Below are 18,413 nucleotides of genomic sequence, written 5' to 3'. Positions count from 1 at the left end.
AGCACCTGCAAGTGAAGTTGGACAGGAAAAAACTCTACACGGGTAGAAACCAGGTGGAGACTTCCTGCTGTTCCACTTGTGGTAAGAGGATAGGGGAGAAAAAGATCAGACGGAGAGCAACGAGCAGAAGAGATACTGTCCTTGATGGCAAAAAATAAAAATCCTAGAATGAAGCCCCATTTGGAGAAAAAGGTGACCCGACTCATTTTCAGATAGGACAACTGAAATTCACTTCTGTGGTTTCACAAAAAAAAAAAAAAAAAAAAAAACCTTCAAAAATTCCCAATACATTCAGAATGGTGCCGCCAGGTTATTCACCAAAACTCACACTAGTCCTGAAATCCCTCTATTGGTGCCGCGTCTCCACCAGAATACGCAAGATCTGCCTCCTCGCCTACCAATGAATCCATGGCAACACACTCAAGCACCTGCTGACCCACTCACCAAAACACGCTCCCACCGCTCCGATAATTCATCACACCTTCATATCCCGAGGACCAAACTCGCCACGATGGGTGACCGGGCTTTCTACTCCTCTGCCCACCTGTGCAATTCACTTCCAGACCATCTGAAGGCACCACAGAACGTTTTCTTCTTTTAAGACTTAAAGTCTTTCTATTTTGCATTATTGTATTTAATACTGTTCTTAATTGTTTTATATTGCTTAACTTTGTTCTGTTTATTAGCCCTTTGAGACTTTCACAAATGTGCATTTGAAAATATTTAATTCCCACTGGACCTCGATGTCATTGATTTGTGCCCTTCTTTACACTGACATTGGGGAAAAAAACTACAGCGTTTGATCTGGATTTCCTCTTTGATTTTGGGGTTATGGATGTATTTTCCTCAAATAGATGATATAGAGACAGCAGCTTGTCAGTGTAGTCTGAGTTCAGGTGGTACCACTGTTGTTAAAAGACAGCCAGTTACCCTGCACATCAGCACAGACTGGCTCTGAACAAAGTGTCAGGAAAGTTGAACTCATGAGAGGCTTTCTGTACCTTCAGCTGAGTTACGGCTCCGGTTATGTTCATTCTGTCTTTACGTTTCTGTCACCCAGCTTGCTCTGTAAAAGAAAGAGGGGGAAAAAAAAGGTAAATGCTGGAAAGTGTGAATACATATTTACAGAAATGTTCATTTAAAGTTCTACAGAAAAACACAATTTCACAATTTTTTTTGTAAATATAATTACATATCTTCAAACTGGGTAACTATCAGCTTTCACCCACACTTATCCTAGATTATTGTACAATTATACTGATGGAGTTTATCACAATTCCCAATTCGATCTGGGGTTTGCTGAAATCGTTTCACTGATCATTCGTAGCATCCTAAACACACGCAATGCATTAATCACTCACACTCCTGCTCACTTAATTCCGCTTTTCCATAACAACACCCCTCTAACACATGGTGTCACACAGTCAACACAAAACATGATACAAGACAATAATGATAAAGGAACAATAACGGATGGTGTGAAAATACCTGCAATGCAAATCTGAGAATAACCTTTTCTAAATGTATCGGTAAAATCCTGGCTAACAACACCCCATTATGATTTCTGTTGTCCCCCTCCACATGCTCCGACTGGCTGCTCTCTGCTCTCAGAATGAAAATGCCGAAAATAAAACATTATGAAGCAAAGCTTTACAGCAGTCTCTTTCAATTTTTTTTTCATATTTATTTTATCAGCATCTGTTATCGTTCTGTCATCTTTACAATATCTTTGTTGTCGTGTTCTGTGTTAACTGTGTGACTCAGTGAGTGAGAGGGACGTTTCAGAAAAGCACAAGCTCTGTTGTGCTTCCACATGTGCTGACCAAACTGGATTTCTAGGTTGACCTCAAGCTTTGTGATATTCACTCCTAATAATCCCACCATACAAAGCAAGTTGAGCAGATCCTTTGACAGAAAAAGTTTCTGAAATTGAACTCATGTAAACTATTATGTCCATGTCTAGGTGAATCAGAGGAAAAATCTGTACAATCATATTTTTCTACAGAAAGCTTTTGCATTGTCACTTTATTAGGGGTGTTTTTCATTGTAAGTAATTAGTTCAATACTTGTACAATAATGGTATTTTCCTGCAGAACCTCGAATGAAAATGGCTGTAATGTGATGTATTTGCATTTAATATGAATTAAGATATTTTACTTTTAATTTCTTGCTTTTGTTTGACCACTGTAGCTGCAGTTTTTTTTTTCTCTTTTTGCAGTAAGTTTCCTTTAAAAAGAGGAAAAAAAAGTTTATAATGATTGGCAAAGCACTAAAAAACAACTGGGATGTTAATTTAAAGAAAATGTCTGTGATCCATGTTCTTATTGCATTTCGTCTGGATTACTGTAATGCACTTTATTCTGGAGTCTGCCAGCTGTCCCTCTTACTAACTGGAGCATGTAAGAGGAAACACGTCACTCCAATCCTGGCCTTCCTCTACTGGTTGCCCATTCATTTTAGACTTCGTTTTAAGATTCTTTTATTTGTAGACATACTGTACAGTGCATCCAGGAACGGTTCACAGCGCTTCACTTATTTTTTCCATAACTTGTCCTGTTATAACCCGATTACAAACTGAACTGCAAACCTTTTTTTCCTCAAAGTTTAACACAACATAGATGTGAAATAAGTTATTTTGAAATGTTTGCAAAGTTACTGAAAAGTAAAACACTTATAAATCACAAGTATTGAAAGCCTTGAAGCACAAAATTAATCCCTGGGATGTTTCTACAGCTTCACTGAAGTCCGTCTGTGGTAAATTTAGTTGAATGAACATTATTTGGAATGGTACAAACTATTTACACTATACACACTGTTAGAAATGTTCCCATTAAAAAAAAACAAAAAAAAACAAAAACAGCAAAGAGCTGGCAGCTGAGTTTCCATTATTTTACTGTAAAATGTATATTTCAACTGTTAAGTTACAATGTTGTCCTGTAAATGAAAAAAAAAACAACGTAGACTGATATTTAAAATGACTTTCACTGTATTTTACAATTAAATGACTAGTTTGTATCATTTATACATTTCAATATGCTATTAAAAATATATTGTAATGAAAAACATATTACATGTCACTGACTGTAGGTTTCACAAAATCTCTGAACCTGGCAACAACCACAGAAAACAAACCATTATAAAAATCAACCCATACTTATTTTTCAATCCTGTGCTTAAAAAGTAAGACAAAAATCACCTTCTTATTGCACTTTACTTTTATTTGAGAGCAAAAACGACATGTAAAAACTCCACATGCAGAACATGTTAAATGAATAAATGTTAAACTGCACCTTTGGTTGATTTGTATGTAAACATGGCTGACATGTTAAAACTTCACATGCTGAACAAATTGCATGTCAAAAAGAGCATTCTGAACACATTACATGAACATAAAATACTATGAACATAAAAAGTACTTAAGTGTGGAAAGTCCAAGAACATCAACAGGAGAGTTATGGTTTAACTGAAGACAACAGGTTTCTCAATTAACATTTAAGCCCCTCATTCCCCCTATCCAAATAAAAAAACAAAATGTCCCAAGTCATGAACTATGAAACAATAACATTCCAGATTTAAACATTCAAATAGTTCATATGGTTTCAGAGACAGAACACAAGAACACATAAGGAATAACAGAACACATACAAGTTGTAAAATTGAGATGTCATTTGTGAAATAATGACAGAAATCAGAAAATATCACAGAGAAAGAAAAGAAAAGAGGGGCTCAGACAGGGAGAGAGGATGGAAGTGGGTAACAATGAGTGGGAAAGAGAATCACAAGTCTGAGACAAATTGGTGTCTTGACAAATACATTAATGGGATTGAGAAACTATTCTCACCTTCATCTCAAATGAAGTCCCACTCAAAATCCATGAGTCTCTTCAGCAGAGTGGACACATGTAGGCTGACTGTTGAGCTCTTTTTGGTTGCGACTTTGCCTGTTTTCTTGGAGACCACTCTGGCTCGTCCAGTCTTGCTGCCTCTCTCGGGTTGATTCCACTGAAAAATAATAGTGTTTCTTTAGTGTGTAAAATCAATTTCATAAAGTCAATCTGATAAACAACATAATAAAAGGCAGAAAATGTATGGATGTAGGATTGAAAACGCAACAAGAAGGTTGTACTTTAAGTATCGTACCTCTGGATGAACTCGAGGGTGCATGCTGCCTCTTCTTGGTACAGAAGATTAAAGTTGTAAAACGTGGAAAACAATGCAGCAAGCCCTGTCAAGAACGTGGGTTGAATCTCCTCACACAGGATGTGCCCCTCAAGGCAGATTATCCAGCACTGAACACCTGCCATGTCACCTGAAACTTAGAATTTAATCCATCATGAATATCCTACCTGTCTATAGCGCTATATAAAACCAATGCGTTATTATTATTATTATTATTGTCATTATTATTGTCTGTATCTTAATCTTAAAGTAACATGAAGAGATGTTACGCTTTTCTTTTTTCTTGCTACAGAGTAGTTTTTGTGCATCTGGTTAGATCTGCAGCAAAAAGAACGGCTGTGGTTTTTTGATGTTCATACAACCATGGTACAGTTGGAGGAGCCTTTGATGACAATCCCAATCCTGTCTTGAGTCACAGAGTCAGCAATGAAAAGTTTAACTCACCAATTTAGTAAGCAATATTGTCTTGGAATGGACTCTTTAACAGAAAATGTTGTCGCTTGAATATGCAGTGGTGTCAACATACCAAATACTATCAGACAATGAGATTCAGGTATGTTGATGGTCCTCAGTGTCAGCTGCAGTGGCAGATCCCTGGGACATAGAAAGTGATGTTACAACATGTATGTTTACACACAAACTTATAAAGCATCATTAATTCGCTGACAAAATGCAGGTGTCAACAAACGTTAACTTGAGAGAAATTGAAATGTGCTCATTGTGTTGCTTAACTATCATCTATGAAAATGTAGCTTGCTGCAAACCAAAATCAATGTGGATCTGATTGCTAACAAAACTAAGCAAATCAAACAATAATATGTAATATGAATCAATCAAGTAAAGTTGCTGTACTCACCAAACAAGACGGAGATGGATCCTAAATGGCAGCAAACAAGCTTCATATGTGCAGTTCAGTCAGCGCTTTTCCCAGAATGCCAAATGTAATGCATGATACTGTTATCTAATACATTTTAACGGTAAAGTGCTGTACAATAGGAATATATTAGAGTCCCACTAAAAAAAAATTGTGAATAAGCTGTAATTTCAAGGAATTGTCTGTCATATTAACAGTAAAACACTGTTTATGAAAAAAAAATACTGTTGGACCTCTGCCATAAATTTACAGAAATTATTTGCAGTATGGTGTATGAGAAAGAAACGACCTGAAGACTGGTGTGTGAAACTATGGCTTCATATTCACAAAGAGTTAAGGTTTTAATTGTTGCCAAAGGGGCATCAATCATCAGAGTATTGTGCAACAGTACCTTGTATCATTTAATACACAAATATATAAAAGACCCTTGTATAACTTCAATTACTTTTCTGTTTTGATTTTGTAAGACATATTTCATATTTATGTTCCCTATATCAAACAAGCATGGATGTTATGCAGGATTCCACTCAAAGAAGTCAAAGTTTTCTTTTGCTGATTCTTTTATTTTCAACAAGTCTTTGGATCCTTAAGTTCATTTGTGTTCCCAAAGTTTTCTTTTGAATTCTTAAACCATACGGTTTCTTAGTTGTTAGTTGTTAGCAGGTCCTTAGGTGAAAAACTTAAAAAAAAAAAACAAAAACAAAACATAGCTCAATTAATCCTACCCGTTGTTTTTAAGTCTTTAACAAAAGTTCATTCAAAGTAATAAAGAACTAATAATGATTTGGCCATAAAGAATAAAGTAATTTTAGCAAAGGTAGATTTTAAATAAGCTTAACAGTTTAAACAGAGGTAGCAAATGAATACAGAAATAAATCAAATGATTTTCCTCACAACACATCTCAAAGTTCCTTTTCAGTGAATTTTAACTTAAACTATATCATCTTCTTAAAAAAAATATTCATTCTTGTTTAAATCTCGTAATTAACACAAACTTTACACTTTAATGGAAAAAAAAAACAAACAAACAATAAAACATTCAATTTAAAGCTCTCATTTGAAGCCGGAATGTCCCAGGCGCTCCTGAATGCAAACAAAGAATTCTCCCTTAAGTCAGCGGAGATATTTGTGCAATCACCGTTCCGCAGTGCTTACCAGCTGTCCATCTAGGTCGAAGAGGTTTTAGACATGATAATCCCAGAGAGGAACACTTTTCTGGTCATTGCCAGTTCGTGAGCTGTGTCCTGCTTGGTGCAGGAAGGCTGCCACATAGGTCACCTCCACACCTGGCTGGCCAGGGGCATCAGTCAGGTGATTGGACCCACCTGTCTCCTCTTGATGGGGGGTGGGAGGCAGAGCCGGCTCACTGTCACTTTGATAGAACAAGCATAATAAGAAGATTTATGTATTTATTAGAAACTATATTAGGGTTAGCAACATTTTTCTCCAATTATCCATGTTTCTTTCAGGTGACTCAAAACACATGAAAAACAAAAGTGGTTGATCCTCAGAAAATACTCTGAAAACTAAAATATTCAGAAACCTTTGGTAGTCTTGAATTAACTGTACCGAGTAAAACACACTTCAGATAAAGTTTCTTGTGGGTGAAATGCCATTATATTTTCAGAATTTGAGAAAATGCGCGTGTTCATAAATAGATGAACACACATGATGCAGGGATTAAACCTGCTGGATCCCTGGCCACCCTGAGGTCCGCGAGCCCCGTGTTTGTCACTGGTTGTAAGTTAAACCCTCGCCTCTTCCTCCTCCTCCTGCCTCTCCTCTTCTGCTGCATCCTCCCTTCAGGTTCTCGGGAGACATCTGCCACCAGGGTCGCTCCTGTACTTGTACTTGTGGGCGGACGGCAGTGCCGGGGACGGGGAGAGTTTGCTGCCGGTCAGTGAGGCGGGCCGCGCGGCTGAATGCTGCGTTCAAAGACACGACGCGTTTGGAATGAGGAGGCGCGCAAGGAAAGGACAAACCTTTCAGGTAGAAAAAAAACCCCGCTTCGTCTGCTCTACACGCACACACGCACACACAAACAGACAGAAAAACGCACTGTAAATCAATTTCCTTTCATTCCCGGCTAATGCATTTCCCTCTTCCCCAGGATGCGCTGGTTTTTGATACCAAGTTTAGGCCTGCTTGTGAGTAACTTTCTATTTACATCCCATTCAGTGTCTTAATGTTTCTCGCGTGTGAACCGGCCAGGAGTTAACTATTTTAATTGGCCCCTTATTGCTTCTTTCTGGTGCGGAGAAACTGTCATAACACGTTTTCCTCTCGAGAGGTTCAAGAAGTCAAGAAAGGAGCTAAACTAATACAGCAAATAACAATATTAAGATTATATACTGTGAATATAAAGTAACACTCTGGATGCAATGCTGTACATACATTATTCATTAATTGGAGTTATACACAGTTGAGGACATTGTAGATTTTGATTGACATTTTGCTATTTACAACTATTTTTGAGCTTGTTTGCAGTATTATTAATTACTATTCCCACCTAGAAGCCATTGTATGAGTCAAACGAGCCCTGAATTTTCAGACCTTGTTGGTGGGAAGTTTGAGTTTGACATCTTTAAGATGTATTTTCACTTCTCCTCTCCACACTACACACACACACACACACACACACACACACACACACACACACACACACACACACACACACACACACACACACACACACTTTTAACCTATTAATTCATCTGTTTTGTTTATGTTTCAGGTTTGTTTTCACAATTATCTAGCTGGTGAGTAATTTTCAAATTTCACTTAACTGTCTAAACTACCACTTCACCTTCATGTATTCCACTGAAGCTATTGATCATGAGATGAGCTGTTCAGCTATCAAGCCTCATGTGTTAATACTAATACTTTTTAATTAATGTATGTATTTTGAAATTTTGTATACAAAATATGTATATGCATTTTAAACCAAAGAACTATGAACCCATAGTTTCAATTGACTATACTTTCTGTTAAATCATACACACCTATATTTATGCCCATATACCTGCAAGACTGGAAAAAATAGACCAAATCTGTGCTGAGGTCTTTTAATAGCAACCACCTCACCAATACCAATACTTTATCCGCTCCACTGATATTTCCTTAACATTCTCTAATTGGCTGGTGGCAATATGTTGAAAACGAAGCTATTTTTCTAATCATTGTTGTTATAACTGGGAATATTTTGATTAGAGAGATATTAATCAGATATAGTTCACTGAAATACTCATGAGATTTAGCAAAAATATTTGGATATTCCTAACTAATTTGACCATCTCATAATCAATTACACACATTTTGAAGACACTAAACCTGAGATAACCAAAAGTTTTGGACCTCATCATAGAAACGCCCACGTTGTAAGGAAAGTATGAGTAAAGCTAAGTTTATTATTGGTCACAACAGGTTTTCTGAAGGCAGCACAACTTGACCTCTGTTTTGTTTTTCTTCTTCAACTTCAAATGTCAACTTCACTTTTTGGCAGGTGGTTGTATGTATTACAATCTGTTCCTGAAAGCGATATAACTTTAATGTTCTTAAATTGTTCTCTTTTTTAAAGCAGCCAGGACTCAGATATATGATGAATCCTACTATGAGTATGTGCCTGACCGCCTGCAGTGGAGTGCTGCTGGGGATCTGTGTAACCAGCGCTTTGGAGCTTTAGCGACTGTCTCCACACCATCGGAGAACCAAGAGCTAACCAGCTTCTTGAAGTCGCTGAACATCTCTCAGCCGGTGTGGATTGCTGGGATTGCTCGGAAAGCTGTGATACATGTGACAAGTACGTTCAGTCTGTTGATCTTGTTCAAGACATGTTTAAGTTGAAAAAGTCAGGCAACAGTTTTTTAATTTTAAACTGGACAATGCAGTTGCGTGGTATTCTTTTCCACTGCAAATATGTTTCAACATTTGTTTACAACATTAATAGAACCACAGGGAAATATTAGTTTCTCTTTCCTAAAGTGATGCCAGGAGTGTGCCATTTTAACCTCTTTCTGCTTCTTTTTCCATGTGGTGTTACAAAAGGTGCCTCCCAGACGCTCGTTTTGGATTTTGCTGGGCATTCACACACCAAGCATGCATGTCTCCTGAAAAAGTTCCCCTCGATGGGTTCAGTGACCGTTTGCACCCAACTGCGCTTCGATCTAAACAGCTCTGGGTTTTCCACAGTCTTCTCCTATTCCATCAAGTCATTTATTAATGAATTCCAGCTGCGTGCAAACCTCACTCGGGGAAAGCGTGTGCAGCTCACTCTGCTGGTCCATGGCATTCACGGACCCTACCAAGAAGCCTTTGACCATGACGACGCCTGGCATTCTGTGTGCGTGTCTTGGAGCCAGAACGGTGGACGCTGGGAACTATTTGCCGATGGTTTGGAGATCCATTCAGGCGATGGCCTGAACGGCACTGACATCTTGGGCGCTGATGGCAATTTCATTATTGGGCAGGAGTACAAATACTTCAGAGGATCGTTTAAAAACGACAGATCGTTCTCAGGAAGCATCACAGAGCTGCACGTTTGGAATCGGGTGCTGAACAGCAGTGAAATAGCCATCATGAAAAAGGAGTGCTCACCAGTTCCCTCCGGGCGGGTGTTCACGTGGAGAGAAGAAGACATGCAAATCGAGTCGTCTGTGAAGCAGCTGTGGACGAACAGCCCTTGTCAAGGTACATTAGCTAGAATGCAACTAGAGAATATGGAATGAGGCTGATTGGTCTGAAAACCCACATCAATGTGGATTTACAGCATATAAAAGAAACAGAATAGAATAGAAACCAATTCATCGGCAAGTTCCACTGTGGAGTTTGCATGGCTAAGCATGACTTTTTCCTCTGTATTTACAATTTAGCTGCTTTGGCATTCAGACTGGGTGAGGTTGCTATGCAGAAAAACAATCACAAAGAGACCAATTGAAAGTCATTTTTGACTACAAACCTCTCAGTAATGTGCCAAGACTAAACTGGCCTGATACTGAAAACTCCACCCATCTCCCATTCCAGGAAGAGTGAAATAAATTACATGAATATATTGTAGACACAACCAGAGCCAAATGTTCTCTGTCCCATCCTAATCTACACCCATTCTCTCTCCCTCCATCATGATGTAACACGCAGATATTGAATGCAGCTCAAACATTTTGCATATGGTGAGAGTCCCTTACAACTCAAGTGATCATTAACTGATAGAACTGGAACATTTAAACAGTTATATAGTGAAATAAATATTTAGTGTTAAACAGAGTTTGCTTATTTAAGAGCAAAAGGTGTGAGAACGTGAGACTGCAGGTACATTTAATCTGAAAAGGCAATACTGTAACACAAAAAAAATCCCTAAGTGCAGTTCCTGCAACACCAATGTTTCTCCTGTAATCTCTTAAGAAAACAATGTGGCTTGTGGTTCAGTGCTCCACTGCTGGCGGTCTGTTAACCATCTCCTGATGCATCATTTCAATAACGTTTATTGTGAATACAGCTTTTTGCACATAGTTTGGCTGAAGCTGTTGCCATTTGAACTCACAGCTATGAGTGTCCACCCTGCACTGTTTAAGAAAGTTTAACTGTCCGTCAGTTCTCATCGCCTCTCACAATGTGGGAATTTTTTTTTTCTTTTTTCTTTTTTAGCAAGCTTCCATTCACACAAGCAGATTTTTCCTTTCCAGTATGCCAGCACTACTGGAAGACTGAAGGACAGGGAGAATCACTCTTCTTCCAGTGGATAGCAGACGTGGTGATCAAGTTGTAATTGGCAAAAGCGAATACTTCTAATGGTTCCTGTAAATGTTTTGTGACTCACATCATCTGAGTCCCACCCTGCAAAACAGACTTCTCCCCTTCTGACATCATGGTCCCCAGTGAGCCGCGAAACTCCCAAAACTTCCCTCGGCCTCCTGGAAACGCAGAGCGGACATTACTCTGTCCACACACAGCCACATTGCATCCATGCTGTGTTTTTTCATCAACAATGTCACAAATTATTAGTCTTTTCAGGCTTAACAAAGAGTCAGCACAGACTCTTGATGTTGGAAGCGGGGCTTAAGGGGGGGGGGGGGGGGGGGGGGGGGGGCGGGGGGGATAAAGAATTGGCAGTTGATAGCCTTTCGTACACTTTCATTTTTCCCCTCCGTTTTCCTCATTAGGCCTTCGCAGGCATTCTCTGAACAGACTCAGCATTGAAACCACATGCTTAATGTTGTGTGGATTCCCCTTCAGCTGAAAAAAAGAGGAGCAGTGATTCACCAAGGCATGGATTCCACTAAAACCCTCCAGACGTCCTCTTTGGCACCTTGTGTGGGTCAGATAGAGCAAACCTTTTTTTTCTTTCTTCACATAAACAGATTGTGATTTTATTACTCAAATCAATAATTTAAAATTTTTGTCAATTTTAAGTGGTTTTTTTTTTTTTTTGTTTTTTTGTTTGTTTTTTTTTTAATATCTTTTCTGGCAGCAGGTGACAGCATCTTGCAAACAGCCCAGAACCATCTGATCAGACTGTTCCCTCAGGATAAGTATTGTGTTGTAATAGTTTGGAGATATTGGTGAAAATACCATCAACAAAAACAGTAGAACTATTGGCTTTAGAAAAACAAAACAAATAAAAGAAACAACCAAAACCATCATTAGCTTTCTTTTGTTTACTTTGACTTCTTTCAACAAAGCACAATCCTGATGTCTTTTCTGAAGGTCAATAACACACACCACCCGGATGACATTTGTTTCCAAAGTAAATCAGGCCAGTGTGCATGAGCTCATGGTGAACACTTAAAGTTATGACGTCGTCTGGATTTAGTGAAGATAATGTCTGTTTTATCTGGATATAGCAGAAGTCTCTTGGGTTTCTACTTCTTTCAAAGCAGTTTGCAAGTACTCAACAGGTGCTAATTCAGTGTCGCCTAAACAATAAATGACAAGGCAAAGCACGTTTATTTGTCTGGCACCATTTGTGCACAAGGCAATTCAAAGTGCCTCACAAAGAGAAAGAAAAATGCGGTTTCTTTAAAGTCAGAGAAACAATGGCACCAGAAAGCAAAAGAGGAGAATAAATAGTAAATAAATTTAAAATAAAACTAATGAATATGCATTTGGAATAGTGTATTTTGCACATGAAAGTGAGAGTTGGCTTTTTTCCCTAAGTCATTGATGTAAACAAAATAAATAAAATATAAATATACATAAGACAATTTTAGAGAGTGCGTTCATACTTTAACAGAAAAAGTATTGATTTTTGGTCGGTAGTGATTGTATCAGCGACATTGATGAAGCAATGCCAAGAAACTGACTGAAGATGAAAATAGAAAATAATGATGATGCTAATCAGCATTGCCTTATAACCCTTTCAGTGAAGTATCTGAGTTCCCTTTAAACATTATTTTTATCATCTTTATTTTGGTTTCTGAATTAATACAGTGACACTTAACGTCACTTGCAAGATTGTGATGTTGGAAAGGTCCTTAAGAAATATGGATTTTTTTTTTTTTAATTACAGCATTTTCTATGGGACGTAGTTTTAGTTTATTTACTGATGCAGTATTGTATTTCAGAAATCTTGCCTTCACTTATTAAAATGGCATCATTATTGTCACTATGCTGTCTGTTTAAGTCCTTCAGTTTTGGGCGAATTACATAATTTTTCCATTCCCTTCTCTAGGTAACTTCACTGCGTCAGCTGATTCTTTCCTGGATGGAAATTCTTCACAGAGTCAAACATTCCCCTTTGAGTTCTTCGAGCTCTCAAAGTCTGATGAGCGTTGTGGCATTTTTGACCCTGTTACAGAACTCACTGGCCGTATTAAGTGCAACTCGCTCAGAGTGGCTGTCTGTCAGTTCAAAAAAGGTATTTATAAGGGTTTATCTTGATGTAATGTAACTGATTCACTGGTGTGAAAAAGCAACCACAGTTTAAGGGGATAAGTCATTGTCATTGCCCAGTATTCATCACTAGCGTTATTGTGTTAAATATTAAGTGGCTGACACTGTGTCAATTGTTGATTCAAGAGAAATGTTTAATTTTTAGTGCGTTGTCTTCATGTAATTTGTTGCATTATACACTATAGCAGTTTTTTTTTGTTTGTCCCAGCAGAAGTGGTCGATGTTTTCGATCTGCCAAAGACTCCATTCTTCACCAGGGTGCACGTGGGTCTTATGTCTGAACCTGTAAGTCAGATTGGCTTTTTGCTCTGTATTGTCACTTTATTGATAAAATGACCTAAAATCACACTAATGAGTTTTTCATATTAAAACACTGCGTGAGTTTTAGGTACATCATAATATTGCATTTGTTTGCTGAATCCAAATTTAACAGAATCAAATATTTTTGGAGAATTAAAGTCTTCTAATCTGAAGTTACTCATACACAATTAATTAAACAGCATTCTGTGCTGCAGTCATATATACCCTCTGGTAACCTGAGTTGAAAGGCATCGTTCATTTTTTTTTTTTCCCCCAGGGAAAAGGAGAACGGCACGTCAACTCCTCCTGGGATCAAGGAACTTTGTCCTCGTTGCAAGTGCTGACCGAGGCTGCCCTGCGCACCATTGAGACTGGTGACCCTCACCTCCTCACTTCTACTGATGTTCTGTTCTTCTGCCGGATGATTGACACGATCACTAGCGCTCCGTCTGGAGGAGCTAATGTAGCAGAGGTCATGCTGTCCATTGCTACTAACTATCTGAACTGTGCCAGTTTGATGCTGGAGCCACACAGGGCTGCTCAATGGATGGGGGTGACGGAGGAAGGGGTGAGGACAGAGCTTTTCTGGTTCAACTGATTCGAACAGTCTATTATTATGCTTTGTTTTGTTTTTATTTTGTTTTTCAAATTCAAATATAAATGAGGTAAAGTTTACCAAAGATTGATTTACAAGTAGATGGTAAGAATGGGGGACCGCATAGGACAGAAAAGATAAAGCAGAGTTCTTTTTTTAATTTATTTTATTTTTACACTGAGACACTCAAACAATCACACAACAAAGACACTAAGATAAAAGCGAGAGAGACCCTCAGTGGGCATGGACACCAGCTCAAAAGGCTGAAGTGAAGTGGTTAAACTGATGAACTGACCAACTCAGCAGTGGTTTTCTATCCAGGTCAGGACTATCTTCAAGTGGGAACGCTGTAACAAACAAATGTCGCTGGTGGAATAAGACAGAGACAAGATCCTTTTAAGAAAAGAATTATGTCATTTTCTGGAAGTTCTTGCAGCTTTTTTTTGGCACATCATGTGTGCAAATCTTTTTCCTTCTGTGGTGTTTGAAAGCTGTTTCATGGTTAAATGGGGAAAAGCGACCATGCCACCTGCAGTAATGGTTTTTTTTCTTTTTTTTTTTTTTTTTCATTTTCCTCCCCGTAGTTACGCACTTGAGTTTCTCGTAAAGCATTAAATGTTCTTGCCAGAACTAACTTTGTTCTCACTTATGGCACATTAAGGAAACAAACACATCTCTCTGTTTTTGCCAAGTGAGCAAGACTTTTCTGTATTTGCAACTTTATTTTTGAACAGATTCTTATCTGAAAATGTCCCTTCTAATTTTATTTGCTTATTTGTTTGTTGTTTTTTTTTTTTTGTGTGCAGGTCAGCATTGGACCATTTACTATTGTGAAGAGCATTGATCACCTGACAGAAGCTCTTGCAGACATACTGTCTACCGAGAGAAGAGGATTCACCCTTTCTACCAAGAACATAGGTAATAAATGCCCTTAATTGTACATAATTTCTAATTGTACATCAACTAGTAATTGTCAAGCTGTTCTTCCGCAGTTTTATACAAACTGCGAACATCTGACAGTGTTTCTGTTTGTAGCTTGTGAATGTCTTCTCAATGCCTTGACTGTGCTTTCTGTCAGATGTTTACATTAAGTGGCAGAAACTGTCCCAAGACAGCTGTAACCAAGTCTTCAAGCCATCTGCAGTCGGCTCTGACACACCCAGCAGCAGCAGCAGTCTTGATGAGCTGTTTATCCCGGACACAGAGCTCCAGAAGATTCAGGCCCAGGGTAGGATGCACACACACAAATATGAAGCTTCAAATTATTACCATATACTGTCAATTTTTTTGTTATTCTTCGTCAACAAATTTAGGAAGCAAAGGGTAAAACTTGAGATTGTGCTGCGGCAGTGCTGAAATTAAAACGGTGCTCCATGTAGTGCTTTGCGACATTAGGGGATAAAAATATGGTTATTCTGCTTTTCCTCTCTCTTCAATCAGGACACGAGGAAGTGATGTTTATTCATACCCACTACAGCCACCTCAGTGAGATAGTGTCTGCAGCAAAAACGCCTACATCAGGTTCTCAAGATACAGCAACAAGGTGAGCCTTGCATGCTGTTTGTTGTACATTGTGCTCAAATGTTGTCACACAAAAATGGAATAACAGTAATTTTGGACCAGGTTTTAGGAAGTTGTCACCTTTTTAAGGTTGATTGTTTTTCTTCACAGAAGTTTCCCAGGTCACCTTGCATCTGCTGTCATATCAGCCACCCTCCGTGATGCCTCCACGGCCCAAACCATCCCCGTGGCTGTTCAGTACACCCTGTCTTCATCAAATGTGGTACTGTGTATTATTTGGAGTTGTTGCATAGTTCAGAAGACTTGTACAGATGACATGTTTTAGATATTCTGACTGATTTGTCAAGGTTGGATCAGATAAAATACATTATTGAGCAGCTCCTGTTGACAGGGCGATCTGCAATCTCACCACAATGATTAGATACGAGCCGGAGAAACAGTTTATTTTTTGAATATCCTTATTGTCATATTGGATTGAAAATCGATGCCACATGTAAATTTTGGGCTTTAAAAATCTTAATTTGCCACATTTGACTTTATGTGAATTTAATCTTTAAGGAACAAAACTGGTACTACATGTCCGGTAATGAGCCAACACATTAGAACTACTTGCAAATGACGGGAATAACTTTGACTGTCATGCTACCCATGATGGTATGGTATATTATCCTGCTGCTCATTAAAATTTACGCATGAATATGCTTCCCAGCTCAGGGATATTTCAGTGTAATGTGAGTAATGAGTTCCTGTTGTTAACTGTTAAATGCAAGAAAGATGAACGCATGTCACCCAGAAGGGTTCTGACTTTCCCTTGGACCTGTGTTTGGCTAACTTGGCATGTTGACATTATATACAGACCATAGTCATAACAAATGTGCTGCTCATTAAAAGGAAAATAGCGCAAACATGTTTTTCTTTTCTTTTTTTGTAGGTGGAGTATTCACAGAACGTTTCTCCTCTTTGTGCCTTTTGGAATTTCAGCCTGATGTAAGTTTGACCAGCAGTTCAGTCACGTAAACAGCTGGTTAACCATAGAGAAGCAGTCTTTATGCAATCATTTGATCTTATTTTTTTAGAATTGTCACAATTTTCATTATTTTTACCACAATTATGAGTCAAATTTGATAAATATAAATACAGCATGATGTGTGTTTCTCCAAAATGAGATGTGCTAAGACAAACATATGGTGAATTTACTTGTTTTTCACATTTCACAGTGTGTGCGTGTGCGTGTGTGTGTGCGTGTGCGTTGTGTAGGCACACTCATGTTGATAGCTGGTCCAGTGAGGGTTGCACGGTGGTCTTTGCTGGTACTTCTGTCACCTCCTGCCGATGCAACCACACCACCAACTTTGCTGTTCTGATGAATTATCTGGAGTCAAAGGTCAGTTGAGATGTTCCACGAGGCTAAAGGAGATTATTGGAATCGTTTAAAAGCTTTTGGTTTTTCTTATTGTGATAACATCTCCAATGCGTCAACATGTTTTGATGTTTCAAGTTGAATCTAGGATACTGCTTTTGCTCTTCGTTGTTTAGAGGAAGTTGCTGCAGGCTGGCACGGTGATAGTGAGAAGATCTAGCTGGGGCTTTTCTGTGGGGAGTTTGCATGTTCTACCCATGTGTATGTGTGGGTTTTATCCAGGCTTGGACAAACAGTAAAGAAGATGAGTGCGCGAGTTAGGGCTTTGAAGAATTTGCAGTACACATGAGCAGCCAGCAGGGGTCACTCAAAGTGCTTTCATCATGTCAAATAATGTGATCTGTTGAATGTAGTTTTCCAAACACAGCACAAAGCCAGTGGTAAACAAACCCATCAGCAGCTGTCCTAATTTTTTCCCCATCTTGGCATGTGATGGACAAAAATGTGCTCATGAAGTGAAAATTTGGGCTCCTTACATGTATCAAATCAGCAATAGAGTCCAGTAAAGTAATGCATTAAAGAGACAGGTATTTTGTGAACCTTTATGTTAATCTGATGTTCTCATCCTGTCTTTTTTTCCTCCTCTCCATCACACGCCTCTCCTCTGTTGCAGTGGACTCCCGAGGAAGAGCTTTTTTTGACCAAGCTGACATTCATCGGTTCTGGCGCATCTCTTTGTGCACTGATGGTGACCTTGATGCTTTTCACTGTGCTGGAGTGAGTGTCCACATTTCCTGTCCTGCTGCTGTCTGGTGTCTCATCTCTGTTTGTGCCAAACACTCAAAGCTCTGTGTCACTTTATTGTTAATTCACAGACGGCCGATGGAACTTAAAGATTCATCAATAGGAATTGTCCATTTGTGCAGTTTTGCAGGGTCATGTACAGGCCTTATTGAAAATTTGTGTTTTCATTGTAAATTTCTTCTTTTTTTTTCAGACGTTGGCTCGGTTACTTTATTGAACATTGTGGCACAAACACTTAGCCCTCTGAGCAGAAGCATAGCTGCTTCTCCCACCCTCTCCATGAGGTTTCTATGAGTATTGACTCGTGCTAATGTAGTAATTACTGTTGTCTACATGTAAGTCGACTCCGAAGGTTTATGGCCGCATGCTGCAGCCATTAATTAACATTACGGTCGCCGAGGGATCACAATCAGCTGGAGAGGAGCAGGCTTGACAATTTACGACTGTCCTAAAACAGAACGCAGCCATGCATTTCGTGCATTCTGGTGTATGATGTATATGCGTTTGTGTACTCAAATCTACTCACAACCACAGACAAAATAAGGCAAATAAATTATGGTTGCCTCAAGCTACAGGGCTTAGCTTCAACACCTAATGAGAAGCTCTTCCTCACCCATTTTCTGCTGGTCCTTCAGTTTCTCATCATGCAAACAATTTAAGATTGAAACATTAAACTTATGATTGCAGTGCCATAAAACAAGCCACAAAGACCATCACAAGAATTACGTGATATTCTGTTGATGCCACTGTGAACGGAAACATGTGCTAACCGGTGGCCTAGATGATAAAGTCAATTACTTGGCAGTACTATTAGCACCAACATGTTTGTTATTTTTTTGTTTTTAAATGTCAGTTTTAGAAGTTCTAAATTTGTGCCCGCCTCTGTAATGCTCCTGC

The 18,413-nt window shown here is 38.7% G+C and overlaps 2 protein-coding genes across 2 annotated transcripts in view; both read left to right on the top strand.

The window, feature by feature from the left end:
* The first annotated feature begins 6,907 nt into the window (after positions 1-6,907).
* On the top strand, positions 6,908-9,547 carry LOC115382002 (adhesion G-protein coupled receptor D2-like). The gene is made up of 6 exons (XM_030083647.1): positions 6,908-7,041; positions 7,163-7,199; positions 7,787-7,811; positions 8,630-8,851; positions 9,097-9,441; positions 9,519-9,547. The coding sequence occupies exons 2-6, from the start codon at positions 7,164-7,166 to the stop codon at positions 9,545-9,547; spliced, it is 657 nt and encodes a 218-aa protein (XP_029939507.1). The 5' UTR covers positions 6,908-7,041; position 7,163.
* Positions 9,548-13,158: 3,611 nt separating this feature from the next.
* LOC115381771 (adhesion G-protein coupled receptor D2-like) overlaps positions 13,159-18,413 on the top strand; it is a 77,620-nt gene continuing 72,365 nt past the window's right edge. Inside the window, exons 1-9 of the mRNA XM_030083366.1 lie at positions 13,159-13,221; positions 13,514-13,804; positions 14,638-14,749; positions 14,910-15,059; positions 15,272-15,374; positions 15,503-15,614; positions 16,284-16,339; positions 16,610-16,736; positions 17,386-17,489. Coding sequence (XP_029939226.1) covers positions 13,210-13,221; positions 13,514-13,804; positions 14,638-14,749; positions 14,910-15,059; positions 15,272-15,374; positions 15,503-15,614; positions 16,284-16,339; positions 16,610-16,736; positions 17,386-17,489 — 1,067 coding nt within the window. The 5' untranslated portion in view covers positions 13,159-13,209. The remainder of the gene's footprint in view (positions 13,222-13,513; positions 13,805-14,637; positions 14,750-14,909; positions 15,060-15,271; positions 15,375-15,502; positions 15,615-16,283; positions 16,340-16,609; positions 16,737-17,385; positions 17,490-18,413) is intronic.

The sequence above is a fragment of the Salarias fasciatus genome, chromosome 23 (assembly GCF_902148845.1).
Source record: "Salarias fasciatus chromosome 23, fSalaFa1.1, whole genome shotgun sequence".
NCBI classification, from domain to species: Eukaryota; Metazoa; Chordata; class Actinopteri; order Blenniiformes; family Blenniidae; genus Salarias; species Salarias fasciatus.
This window is presented reverse-complemented; position numbering and strand designations above follow the sequence as displayed.

What these genes read in the sequence shown, in the direction of transcription:
- LOC115382002 (XM_030083647.1), top strand. Translation starts at nt 7,164, where the DNA reads ATGCGCTGGTTTTTGATACCAAGTTTAGGCCTGCTT. An exon ending in AGCTGTGATACATGTGACAA is followed by an intron (nt 8,852 to 9,096) that starts GTACGTTCAGTC and finishes GTGTTACAAAAG; the next exon opens with GTGCCTCCCAGACGCTCGTT. An exon ending in CTGGGAACTATTTGCCGATG is followed by an intron (nt 9,442 to 9,518) that starts GTTTGGAGATCC and finishes ATTATTGGGCAG; the next exon opens with GAGTACAAATACTTCAGAGG.